General features: G+C 45.4%; 1 protein-coding gene across 1 annotated transcript; it reads right to left on the bottom strand.

Moving 5' to 3' along the window:
• Positions 1-85: 85 nt before the first annotated feature.
• DNAJC18 (DnaJ heat shock protein family (Hsp40) member C18) lies at positions 86-13,711 on the bottom strand. The gene is made up of 7 exons (XM_048960693.1): positions 13,573-13,711; positions 13,279-13,424; positions 12,336-12,521; positions 7,577-7,689; positions 6,172-6,281; positions 4,018-4,190; positions 86-433 (listed from the first exon to the last, which is right to left on the bottom strand). Exons 1-7 carry the CDS (start codon positions 13,608-13,610, stop codon positions 309-311), a joined length of 891 nt encoding a protein of 296 aa, XP_048816650.1. The 5' UTR covers positions 13,611-13,711; the 3' UTR covers positions 86-308.

Below are 13,711 nucleotides of genomic sequence, written 5' to 3'. Positions count from 1 at the left end.
GCACAGGACACTTGTCTGCTCTCCTGGAAGCACACGCTGTTTGGATGGCAGACAGACTACCAAAGAGACACGTTTCAAACTCATAGCATCTCCCAGAGAATTAATTTACAAAGTGCCACTGGTCCTTGGAACCAAATAGAGTGTACAGTATATTAAAGCAAACACAGCTCCACAGCTCGTGTTGGCCCATCTCTGCACAGCACGAAGGAATCGGGTATTCAGACTTTGCAATAGACTCCTTCCCTTTTTATACCGAGGAAAATAAAAACATAATTTAAAACAGCAATAAATAAGGACAGAGGCCCTGCTCAGCCCCCTTTGTGCATTCCGATCAGACTGGAGAGCTTCTCACAGTGCTCGAGTTTCAGCGACTCTGCTTTCTGTTTTAACCGCTCATCTCTGTACAGCTTGGCCAAATTTGACAAGTCAGACTCTGAAAGATGAAGACAGCACACGTTAGGGTGAAGCTATGAGACGGCTTCAAGTAACTGTTTCTCAGTGCTTTGTTATCCTTAGGATCAGTTAAGTTCACCTTATAACACACAGCTCCATGGAAATAACTTCCTTCCAGAGAGGCCGTCAACTTTCCATAATTACTTGAGAATTCAAAGAGTAATAGTAACCCAAAAACTCCACTAGAGCACCAGTTGGGCAATAACAAAAAACTAAGAGTAATTTTTACTGCCGACAAAGAAAGCACAAAGTACAAAACTGTTCACAAACACGAAGTGTGCGTAAGCTGTGTGTGCATAGAATGGCAGGACGCCATTTGATCTGCTAACAGATCAAATCTGTTCTTAGTCAATACCAGCATTTACAACTGCGTGACATCTCATCCTGTCGGGCACTGATGTCCACCCATCTCTCCCCAGCACAGACCCCAGGGTGGGGTTACTCCACACCTGTCAGCAGTATTTCAGTGGAGCCAAAAGGACAGAGAACCTCGTGCCCACTTTTCCCACTGCTCTCTTAAGGCTGTCAGCTGCCTGCAGCCAAACAGGAGTTACCAGCCCTGCATCCCTGCCCAAAGAACTGAGAAATGCAACTCTTCTGGTGCACCCATTCTGCAGGGGCCCACAACACCCACCCACTCTGATACTTTGATGTACACACGGTTGGTTTTTTCATGCTGCACCTATCAGGATTCAAGCCGTCTGCCAAGAGGTTTGCCCAGAAGGCACTGTAAATTCCTTTAATTCTACTTTTTTTGTTGTTTGTTTTTTTTGTTATTGATGGCAGAAGGTGAGCAGCTAGATAAGGGACTTGTCTGGCAGGTCTCCGTGCCCTTTCATTAACAATATGATTCTGAATGTACTCTGCAACATGTAACTGAAGTAATCCCACTGCTTCAATTACTCTCCCCCAGCAACTCAGGGAAGCATCTTTTGCTGATTAGCTAAGGAAGTCTTAATATAGTTTTCTCCCTGAAGAGTATTTTAGATGCAGCTCTGACAATGCCAGTGATTTGTTTCTGAAAAGGTCAAAATTCCCCTAAGCACAGGCTACCTGATGACATTCAATTTTTCAAAGAGCTTTTACACACCCTACAAGTTTCTCATTTTACAAAATCAGTTGGAGCACAAAGAATTTCTCAGCGGGGCCTTTCATGCCTTATGTCCTCTGCCCTGTCCTACTGAAATTTAAAGCCATATGACCCTCTATCAATTTATCAAAAAGCTTTATAAACTGAAGGGCACAAACGTCTTATTTTAGGTCAGGAATCAACTTCCAGTCTTTGTAACTCAAGTGCCACTCCAGCAGAGCACAAATGTGCTACGTCCAGAGCCTTGAAGGCCCCTGAGCAAAACCAGCCCCAGCTTACTGCCTCGCAGTTCAGAGTTCTGCAGTGGAGACACTTGGTTTGTGCTCATCCAACTGGGCAAAAATTTTTACTGCCAATGTTTGCACTTCTTGCCAGCATTCATTCTGTCATGTAAGCTCCTTGTGTTTTCCCATCTTTCACACAGCTGTTCTTCAACCTTCCCTGACTGAAGTTCTTCTCTTTACAGATCTCCTAAAATACTTACTTTCAACTACACACTCCTTTCTGCTTTCGGTTCCCTCCCTGTAATTCTCTCTGATTCTGAGCTCTTTGCAGTCTCACTTCACAACTGTGCTCCTACACCTGAACAACCACCTGCAAAAACCTATGGCTTGCCTTTTGTCCATAACCACATCAAAGATGTTAGGAGACCAAAGCTGTCACATTAGGCTGCTGTGAAGCGCCTGGCTGAACAACATCCTGATACATCAGTTGCTTTTCCAGATTCTGTGGAGGTAGATGGACATCAGGTAGTGCTTTTCAAATCATAAAAGGAAGGACTGTAATTTGAGCTGTTCCTGTAACTAATCTGTGTTCTTCTTGCTGCTGCTAAATGTACCTCCAGCAAATAGAACAAATGCACTATTAATAGACATTCAACTGGAAAAAAAAGAGGCTGACCACAAAGTTAAACACACAAGAAGCAATGGGCCAAAGTTACGAAACAGCAGCTGATTAACAACTGTCTCAAGGTCCCGGATAACTTTTCCCCAGCACTCCATCTTGTGTTCAGTTCTATTTATCGACAAACTTGGCTGTACTAAAGTTAGCACAGCCTCAGCTGTGCTCAGTATCTGCTCTCCCGGGCTGAGTGGCAATCATGCTGAAAACTTCTTGTGTTTTCTTTGTTTAATTAGAGTGGTCTCCAGCTACTGCTAAGGGAGGGCATCGTACACATTCCTGTGGTCCACGTGCACACAGTGAAAAGTAAGAGCAAAAAGCTCAAGAGGGGGTTGTTTTGCAGGCATTACTCAGCATTCAGCACTGGACCACCTCTGACTACCACCCCCCAGACTTGCAAACCCCACTGCTCATTTTGGGGCACAGCACTCCTCAGCTCAAGGTCTACATGAAAGGGACAACACAGTCAGTTTCATTTGCACGAGATTAATTAATATGATTTTCCTGTAGGGGAAAAAACTCTATTCCTATAGCAAGCCCACACAGGAAGCCTATGTTTATGGTTACTAATAGGCACATTGTACATACAGGCTGCCACAGGTGTACTAATATCACAAATCAAGTACACCAAAAATCAAGGGAATGTTTGGGGTTTTTAGGGTTTCCACATTTAGGCTTCTTTTATTTATCCATCTTTTAAACTTCAGAGTCCACAGCTGTGTGGTTCTCTTCAAAGCATGATTGGTAATTTTGGTGTGATACAGAAGAACTGCCTCTGGATGAAGAGCACTGACTTGAAATGGTTCACAGACTTTGTGATAGGAAGGGCAACACTACTGCTACCTCCTGCATTGGATTAAAGAACAGCAGCGACTAACAAGTGCTCCAGTGCAGGGTTACAATGCTTGCCTGCACATGTGGCACTGATTGACTCAGAATTAACATGAGAAGAATGACTCTGAATGCTCACATTTTTGTGGTCTCCCTCCCTGCATTCAGCTCTTGTTTTTAAAAGACTACAGTGAAAAACACGCTCTCAAATCATCTAAAGATAGAAAATGCAAATCAGTGCACAAAATAAGCACAGAGGCACTGTCTTTGAGAACCGATACCAGCAGCACTGCAAAATGTTCACAGCCACCTGAGCAGGCTTTGGGCTCCTCCTGATGAAGTTTTAAGGAAGAGCTGCAGGTCCTTCTCACAGAGCCAGCCAAAGTAAAACTGATTCTGCCCCAGCGAAGGAAACATTAATATCTATTCTAGCCCAAACAATCTGTCAGAGCTAAATAAACGTAGCAGTTAGTGTTTAAAACATCTTCACTAAGAGCTGGCCAAGCATACAAGTGGAGTGGAAAAGCGTCTCAAATGGCAGAATCCACTTCCCACTTCTCTTTCAAACACCTAAAATGTACTCTGACAGCCCCTCAACGAAGTCAGTGTTAACAACAGATGAGAGAAAGACAGCTGCAAGATTTGAGAAGTTTGCCGCGCTGGAAAATGAAGCTCAAATGGCAGCGCTTTGTGAAGCACAGCCACCGCACAACTACTGAGGGCTCATAAGAAAAACAACTTACTTTGCTGCTTCTCTTTCCAGCAGCTGGTCTGAATATAGTCTATGTAATCTTTTTCAACTGTTCTCTCCAGCTCTTGAAGCTCTGCTCCTTGATAATTCTTCTCAAAGTTTTTATCAACATAGTAAGGCACCTGCAAGTTCTCTGTTTCTCTGCTAATAACGTGGCCTATGGACCTGTGAAAACACGATGGAGAAAACAGATTTTTCAGCTGTTCAAACACAAACAAACTGAGAGACATATCTCGTTAGTAACATTTCCAGAAGAGAATTTCTGCAACTACTTCTGAACAGTCACTTTCTGCAGGACAATAGCTCCCTCAGCCATGCACTGAGGAAATTACAAGCCTCAGGCCATGAAGGCTTATCACTACAAACAGAATTCACTGAAAAAGAAAACCCACATAGTGAAAATACACAGAACTGGGAGACATCTACAAAAAACCAAATCAGAGCTGGCACTGCTCCTTTCCAATACCAAGTTCTCAGCTGCTCAGTTCAGATAATTCCAGAGCCTGAGAACCAATTTTACGTGTAAACAGAAGCTCCACACCCTTTCTTCTGTTTGCTGTTAACTTCTGGCAAGCTAGGTTCAGAAATCCGTGGGAAACAAAAGTCAAATACAGGGACTATAGGAAAGGCATGCAGCCCAATATTGTGCAGAGCACAATGTAAATGGATTTACATTTTCCTGGCTTCTGGATCCTTTAGTAGAAATAAGAATTAGCAGAGGGGATTCCAGTTACACTTCCCTTCAGTGTTTTATAATTACCGGTAGCCTTGGTAGTGTGTGGAGCATCCTGTAGGAGGGACAGGCCACAATGGCACAGACAAGAGGCTAGACTATTCTTTTTGGAGTTTCCTTACTGGAACATAAATATGCAGGCATTTTTTCAAGTCACTGCCCAGAGAAAGAGGCAGGCAGCAAACAATGTGGAGGTTACATTCTCCCCATGGAATTCAGTTGGCTCCTTCCATTTCCTGGGCTCTTTAAACTTTTCTCTCACTAAGCCTTGGAGATGTATGCTTTCCTTACATCAATTCTTTTAGAGCTGCTTTTATTTTTTAAGATATGATTTAGAGAAACAGCATCTGTAACTGTACACCAGGCTCAAGCCTGGCTATCTCATATCAACACAAGGGAAGGCAGTGAAGCAAGCCAGGGAAGATTAGCTGCTCAGTCCCAGTGTGTGAGGTTCCACGTGGGACGGGCAGATAGCAAGAACACTTTCTGGAAAACAGAACAACAACCAAAAAAATCCAAACCAGAAAAAACAAGCCACCAACCATTTATTCTTGTAGGTCTACATACTGACATCTGGTGGTAAAGAACAATAAAGGATGGTGGGCAAATTAAAGCTACACTATGATAGTGGAAAGCATACAGGCCTAAACCTGAGTAGTTTTGCTCCTAAATGGGAGCAAGGAGAGCTTGCAGGGTGCTCTGCTACTGCTGTATGCAGCAGGCGCCCATCTATGGTACTTCAAACCTTACCAACTCCCATTGCTATCTCAGGAAGAGCCAGAGAAGTTCACTAAACCAGCCTGGAGAGCTTCCCATCTCCCAGCACTGCATGCCAAGAGGTTTATATGAGTTTTCCTCCTGCCCACCAACTCATACTGCAGCAGGTCTGGCATTCCTTCTGCTTCTAGATTAGTTTAGATTGCCCTCCATAACCTGTGAAAACTGCTTCTTTATAGATGTTAAACCACACCATTTCAAAACTTCCATCATTTGTGGCACTTGACAAATTTCCCAGTGGCATTTTGGCTGAAATCATACTGCAAGACCTGATTTCCTCATTGCTTTACATGGGAACACAAGAGGCAGTCCACAGACCTCGCGGGGCTTGGCAGGCCAGGGGCTGATTAGGACTGCAGCTAAGCTACACCCACATTCCTTCCACTGTGCAAAAGCATTTCACACCAGCTGGTTAAGCTTTCTGGCTCAGCACCTCTATCTGTTCAGTACCCAGAGCAATAAAGCTCACCATAGTTTACTTAGGAGAACTTATCGATAGAGACTGCTGGGATTTCCTTACCTGACACCACTTTCTAGAAAGAGCAGCACAGAACACCAACTAGCAGCTCTTCCATTAAGACCCACTTCTGCTCACCTCCTCTGTCTCAAACAAAGAACTATTTCCAAGTGACTTACGACTTGTAGAACAGGCTGTAGGGGGGGTTGGTGGCCATCAGCTGAGTTATAACCGACACCACGATGATGATGAAAACGGGCATCAACTGAATAAATGCAGAATATGAGTTCTGAAAAGAACAACCATAATCAGTGGGCAAATGTACAGATGGAAACCAACGTGCCACGTTCACTGCAGTCAGGCTATCGTAAATCAACAGCGTGTTCAAAGCAAACTGAGAAAAGATGAGTATTTCCAAATTTTGACCAGGATGACATTCTAGTTCTAAAATAACTTTTACTAACAGTCTCTGAAAGCTCTTTAAAGCCGTTTTCTTCCAATTATGTTTTCAGAGCCCTTTTTTATTTTCTCTTCTACAGCTTCCTGCTCAAGGCAATAGATGCCCACAACACTGTGCCTGCCTGCCAGTTAAAAATCCAAGCCAAAAGAACATTACAATTCCCATCTGTGCATTTTCCAAAGTTTACACATATATTCTAAAAACCTCCATCTTTGTCCAAACACTGGATAAAATGTAAAGGGTGAAGAGAACACAAGTAATTTAACTTGGAGCTGGATGCATTAAGCATTTTCTTTGTTTGGATTTATGCAGTAGGGCAAAAGAGTGATAAATGCCCAAAGGATCGAAGAATTCTGCTAGTCAGCAACCAAACGCAGATCATCAGTCCAGCTTTTAATTGACTTTTAAACTTCCTTTTGTGATTAGGAACAAAACGTAGCACGTGCCTATTTAGGCTCTGCACTCTGCCCTGGGTTAGCAACAAGAACACCCAACACAGCAGCAGGTGAGATTCATGGATTCACGTGCCCTAGCTTAGCTGTCTGCACGCTGCCTAGGACTACTTCAGAGCCAGTCTATAAGGGACTCCAAGGAAGAGCTCATCTTCCCTTGAGAACAATCTTGTTAGATACTGGACTGCCTGTGGAGGAAGATTTTTCCAAGGTAGGCAGCATGGGTGCACACACAGGTGTATTAGCAATAACTGACACCTGGTACCATATCTGAAGGTTTCAGCTGGTAGAAACGTAACCCAGACCCGTCCTGACCTGGGCTACAACTATATGCTAATATGCTGAAGGATTAAATATGCAGTGAGGACAAGGCAATACTACCTTATCCAGTATCAGTCCACACTTGGACTGATCACTGTTAGATTACTAAGCCCTTCAAGCCTGCAAGAACCAAGCACCAGCAAAATACTTGGTTGCTGAAACTCCAGGACCTATGATCCTATCAACAGATCTATTCTTAAAGCAGTGATCAGTAAAAGAGAAACAGTCTAGTTCCTTGTGTAATCACCTGTTTGGGTACAGCAGTTGAAGAAAGCATTGAGCTTAAGTCTGCAACAGTGTCAGAGGTGTATGCCAACCTCTCACCCTGGTGAAATGTTTAAGCCCACTTACCTGCGGCCTGTTTTCTTCTTCCTCTTGCTCCTGTGTCCACGCTCTTTCATTTCGGTGCCTCCGTGGATAATAGTGTGCATCTCTGGCTACATTGGAGAACATATGGATATTTCCTGTTAAAAGAAGCCCAAAAAGAGTCATAATTTTCATCCAGTTGCTGGTATTTACCTGTAATTCTATCTCTAGCTAATTACCCAGGTTTATACTACGTAGGCTGAATTGCACTTGGGAGACCTCAAACTTTAATGTCAAAATAAAGTTATTCCAATAAACGTTCCAGAGAAATGTGAATTTTGCTCCTCATCCATCTCAATTTGCATCAAACTACAGAAACTGCTGGATAGAGAGTATATACAGCAATAGTAAAAAACACATGTATATTATGTACAACAATGAATAAATAAAATACAGATGTGTGTGCACACAAAATAATTGCACCTCATACTTCTGTCATATTCACTTGACGGACTGCAATCTGTCTTGCACGCCCAGCCTTTAAGAAGGAGAATTAATTTCCTCCACCAGACTCAGGCTGTGAACTGTGGTTTCCTATAATCACTGCATACACTCTTTCACACTCAGCTCTATTTCCTCCTCCGTCTAGCTATTAATAATTCCACTTAATTATTTTATAATGTGGAAAGAGATGAATAAAACAGCTTTTTGAGGGAACAGGTACGATTCAGATTTCCTTTCCTGCACACTGACTGTAGCTGATTTATTTTTGACAATCCTAAAATGAGAAAAGAATACAACGTAGGCAAGCGATGTTTTGATTAGAAGTTTAAACTCTGATTACATCACCACATGAATATCTAAATAGCAACTTAGCTCTCACACTTGGAAATTCAGAATATTTTTGTAATAAGGAATTGAAATGTATGGCCTTGTGACAATAGAAATGCCAATCTATTTTTGTGCCTCGGGAAAAAGGACTCAACACTTTATGCATTTAATACAGGGATGCCATCCAGACTTGCAGACATGGGATCAGGAAAGCCAAGGCGCAGGCAGAATGAACTTGGCAAGAGGTGTGAAAAACAATAGGAAGACTTTCTACAGGTACATTGGCCAGAAGTGACAAGCCAAAGCAAGTGTGCCTCCTTTGGTAAAAGGAGAGCTGGCTTCAACAAATGAAGAGAAGGCTGAGGTACTGAATGAGTTCTTTGCCTCGGTCGTCACTGGTGGCCAGGATTCCAATGTTTCTCACATCCCTGAGCCCTGCATCCCTAAACCTCCAGGTGGGGACTGGGGCAGTAAATCCTGTGAATACTGCAAGTCCGAGACCACCTGATGAGACTGAATGTACACAAGTCTGAATGTGCACAAGTCTATGGGCCGGATGGCTGCATCCCAGGGCTCTGAAGGAGCTGGCTGAGGTGGTTGCCGAGCTGCTCTCCATCATATTTGAAGAGTCGTGGCTGTCAGGTGAGGTCCCAGATGACTGGAGGAAGGGTCACGTCACTGCCATTGACAAGAAAGGGAGCAAGGAGGAACTACAGGCCAGTGAGTCTCACCTCTGTGCCTGGGAAGATCAGGGAACAGATCCTCCTGGATGACATGCTTGATCACAGAGGAATGAGCGTGTGATCCGAGACAGCCAGCACGGCTTCACCAGGGGAAGGTCATGCCTGACCAATGTGGTGGCCTTCTGTGATGGAGTGACGGCATCAGTGGACAAGGGAAAGGCAACTGATGTCATTTAGCTGGACTTTAGCAAGGCCTCTGACATGGCACCCAACACATCCTCATCTCCAAATTGGAGGGATGTGGATTTGATGGGGGAACCACTCGATGGATAAGAAACTGGTTGAAAGGCTGCAGGCAGAGGGTGGCCATCAATGGCTCTGTGTCCAGGTGGAGGCCGGTAACAAGTGGCGTCCCCCAGGGCTCTGTCTTCGGACTGGTGCTCTGTAACACCTTTATCAATGACAGTGATGATGGAATTGAGTGCACCCTCAGCAAGTTTGCTGACCACACCAAGCTGAGTGGTGTGGTTGACATGCTGAAAGGAAAGGATGCTGTTCAGAGGGACCTTGAGAGGCTGGAAAGGTGGGCCCAGGTGAACCTGGTGATGTTCACCGCAGCAAAGTGCAAAGTTTTGCACTTGGGCCAGAGGAATCACAGGCATCCATACAGACTGGAAGGAGTACTCCATGAGAGCAGCCCTGCAGAGAAGGACCTGGGGATCTAGATGGATGAAAAGCTGAATATGAGCCAGCAGTGTGCTCTCGCAGCTCGGAAAGCAAACGGTATCCTGGGCTCCATCAGCAGAGGGGTGGCCAGCAGGGAGAGGGAGAAGATTGTCCCCCTCTACTCTGCTCTTGTGAGGCCCCATCTGCAGTGCTGTGTCCAGGTCTGGAGCCCCCAGTACAAGAAAGACTGTTGGAGAGGGCCCAGAGGAGAGCCACAAAGATGGTCAGGGGGCTGGAGCACCTCCCCTATGAAGACAGGCTGAGGGAGCTGGGCTTGTTCAGCCTGGAGAAAAGAAGGCTGCAGGGTGACCTCATTGCAGCCTGCAGTACCTAAAGGGAGCCTACAAACAGGACAGCCTACAAACTCTTTGAAAGGGTAGATAACAGCAGGACAAGTGGAAATGGTTTTAAGTTGAGGGAGGGAAGATTTAGGTTGGATGTCAAGGGGAAGTTCTTTACTATGAGAGTGGTGAGGTGCTGGAACAGCTGCCCAGAGAGGCTGTGGATGCCCCGTCCCTGGAGGTGTTCAAGACCAGGTTGGATGGGGCCCTGGGCAGCCTGGGCTGGTATTAAATGGGGAGGTTGGTGGCCCTGCATGTGGCAGCGGGTTGGAGATTCATCATCCTTGAGGTCCCTTCCAACCCAGGCCATTCTGTGATTCTGTGATACTTTTATGCTGTCCTTTATCCGAATTTCTAAAAGAATTCTGCAAGAAACCTGGGGGAATTGACCCTTGCTGCTATGTCAAAACCTGTGCTTCCCAGCTCATTCACAACACTGCACAGCACTAACAAAGTGCAGAAGCCAGCCTAATGAGGCTGGTTTGAAGAAGAGCACAGTCCTGAAAAATAAAGGTCCTATCATTTGATGCTACTTGGACAGTATTTGATCAAGCTGTGAAAGAAGAGAAGTTGAGTGGTTTTTGCAGGGTGTTCAGAAAAAACATTTCCAAATCCAAAGTTGCTCACAGAATTTCTGCCAGTTTTCTTCCTTCCATGCATGTTTATCTTTTGTGAGAAGGAAGTGCAACTTCTAGCCCACAGCCATTACACCAACACTATGCCCCAGGTAGAGCCCTCCTTTAGACTTGCAAGTTGTGCCATAGATAGATGAGCCATAGATCTACCCAGAAGCTGTATGAATGAGTTTTATCTAACACCAACACTTCTTATTCACATTTCTGGTGGTAGCAAGGTACCACAGGAAAACAAAACCAGCACAGAACTGCAGCTTAGCACAAACTTCAGCACACACAGGAAAATCCTACTTAACATTACAATGGTGTGAAAGCCATTCTCTTTATGTTAGCTATTCCAGGGAAGTAGAAACTTTGCCTATTTGGAAAACTGCTGAATTGAAAAGTGAGATTTTGATTACAAAATGTCATTTATGAAAACACGCATGTATTTAGGCCCAGCCATGTTTTTGGCAAGGAACCTTTTGTTTATTACTGACAGCTATGAAATAATATTTATTTTCTTATTCTTTGCCACTCGGATAAAGATTCCTCTGTACTTGTTCAGGTCACCTTACCTATCATGTATGGTCATACCAGCATCCAAATCCCTGCTGCAGCTCCTGAGTTTTCTATTCTCAAGTCCAAGCAATCCCACTGCACACAGCCATACAACAGCCACGTTCCATAGTGGTGAATGTCTCACCAGTGGCCAAAGCAAAGTCATATGTAGGTGCTCACACAGCTGGGGGAGTTACTCCACACTGAGTGTGACACACCTTGCACAGTTACTGATTCAATACCAAAGGCAGTTTGAGATTCCCTTAGCTGCAAGATGCTGCCACACAGCACAGCAAGGAGGAACTTGTAAGTCATTACTCATACCCCCTGCTTTAGACTATAGTAATTGGCATGTTACTTTCTAGCTTGCCTTTGAAGTGAAAAACGACAAGAGCACTACAGCAATTTGTCAATGAATGCTGACAGTGGCAAGAAGACATCTAGGCTCACCACACCTTCCAGATCTGCTCTTAATCTCAGCCTCTATTCCACTGATCTGCTACGGCTTCCCATTTCTACTATAAACACAATGCAGGAACACATCTCAAGGACAAAACCGACAGCAGAGATGCCTCATGCCCCTTGCATTCACATCTTATTTTGCTTCCCAAATCACAGCTGACATCAGGCAGTGGAGAGAAAATAAAAGAATAACAAAGAGAAGGGTCTTCAGCTACAGACGGTAATGAAATGTTGCTCACACAAGAGCCAACCTAAATCCTTGCCAAATTAAAACATTCTTACTCCTAATTTGTGCTGCCAGCAATCCTTGAGAAGCTGGGAGGTTAGGAACGTGTCACAGCAGCAACGGCCCTCCTAGACAGCAAAGCTGGGCTTTGAGCTATTTAGGGACTGGAGCTACCAAAACCTTAAACTGTGCTTTTAAGGAGCATTTACAGGCAGAATAAGATAGGAAGGAAAAAAAAAAAGAATTCAAAAACGTTTTTTGCTCTTTTCCAAGTATAATTTAACTACTAGATCAATCAAAGTGCTTTACGGCCTAGCGTCAGTTCACGATGCTTGAAGAACAGCGTAGACAGATACCAACCTGTCGGAAAGTGCCCACCAAAAAACACGTTGAATATTTCTTCTGGTGTAATGTCTGCTTCAAATTCTGTGTAGTAATTATAGTGCCTGGCTTCGCCAGTGCTGACATGCTCGTGGTCACTTCCATATTCGTCGTATCGCAATCGTTTCTCAGGGTTGCTCAGAACTGCAAAAGCATTGCCTATTGCTGGAGGATGAAGTAAAAGAAGTGTTACAGTGCAGTACTTCTGGATGTAAGCAGATGAGCAAAATGCTCAAGTCACAGAAAACGTGTTCTTGGCCCAAAGACTGATTCACTTTTGAAAGAACTGCCTTTGCATAAGAAGCATTAGAACACCACGATTACCTGTATGAAACCTCTCTCCTACCAGGAGAAAGACACAAATGTTGAAGTATATGGGGAGAGGTGAAGTATTTGGAAAACTTAAAGGCAAGAGTCCTCATCTATCAAAAGGCTGAGGAAGAATGCAGCTTTTTAACTAAATACTGACATAGAAGTGCACCTCCACGCGCAAAGTTTATAACTGCAGAGAGCAATTGGCACGCAGACCCACATTCCAAGCTTTTCTGCCAGCACAGATCTTTACGAAGCAGTACCTGTGCATCTATTCACAGTGCACGTCAAACCACCTGGAAGGAGCAGCCTGTCTGCTTCATCTTCTTCCTTCCTCTTTGTCAGAAAGCAGCTGTGAACAGTTCATACAGAAACACAACCCCAACACAACAAATAAGGAAACATCCTTCCAAAACCCCTCATTTTGACAGGCAGCGAGTGAAACCTTTGCCTTTTTAGGGCCGACTCACAACACTTCGCACACAGCTGCAACACAGCAAGGCTGCAGAGGATGCAGGAGTTTAAACGGCAGCACAGAACGGCTGGGGCTGGGAAAGCCCTCCACGATCACCCTCAGCAGCCCAACACAGTGCTCCGGTCGCAGCCCCACCTTTGAAAGCCTCCGTGGCTCCGGGAGCGCGGTTCTTATCGGGGTGGAACTTGAGGGCCAGCCGGCGGTAGGCCTTCTTCAGCTCCTCCTCGGTGGCATCCCGCTCCACGCCAAGGATCTCGTAATAGTTCCGGCAGCTCTTTATCCTGGAAGCGCACACGAGAGCGGCATCACCGCCTCAGCCCGGCGCATCCCCTCAGCCCGGCATCCCCTCGGCCCCAGGCCCGGCACCTCTCCGCCCCGCCGCCCCCACCGGCTCGGCCCGCGGCTCCAACCCCCCCAGCCCAGTCTCACCGCCGCACGCCGTCCAGCTGCTCCGCCGTGTAGGTCATGGCGGGCCCGGGGCAGCCCGACCCTCCAACCGCTCACCGCCCGCCGCCCCGGCCCGCCCGCGCCGCCATCTTGTGCGCGGAGGCGGCGTCCGGGGAACGCT

This window comes from Lagopus muta, chromosome 14, assembly GCF_023343835.1.
Source record: "Lagopus muta isolate bLagMut1 chromosome 14, bLagMut1 primary, whole genome shotgun sequence".
In the NCBI taxonomy this organism is placed as follows: domain Eukaryota; kingdom Metazoa; phylum Chordata; class Aves; order Galliformes; family Phasianidae; genus Lagopus; species Lagopus muta.
This window is presented reverse-complemented; position numbering and strand designations above follow the sequence as displayed.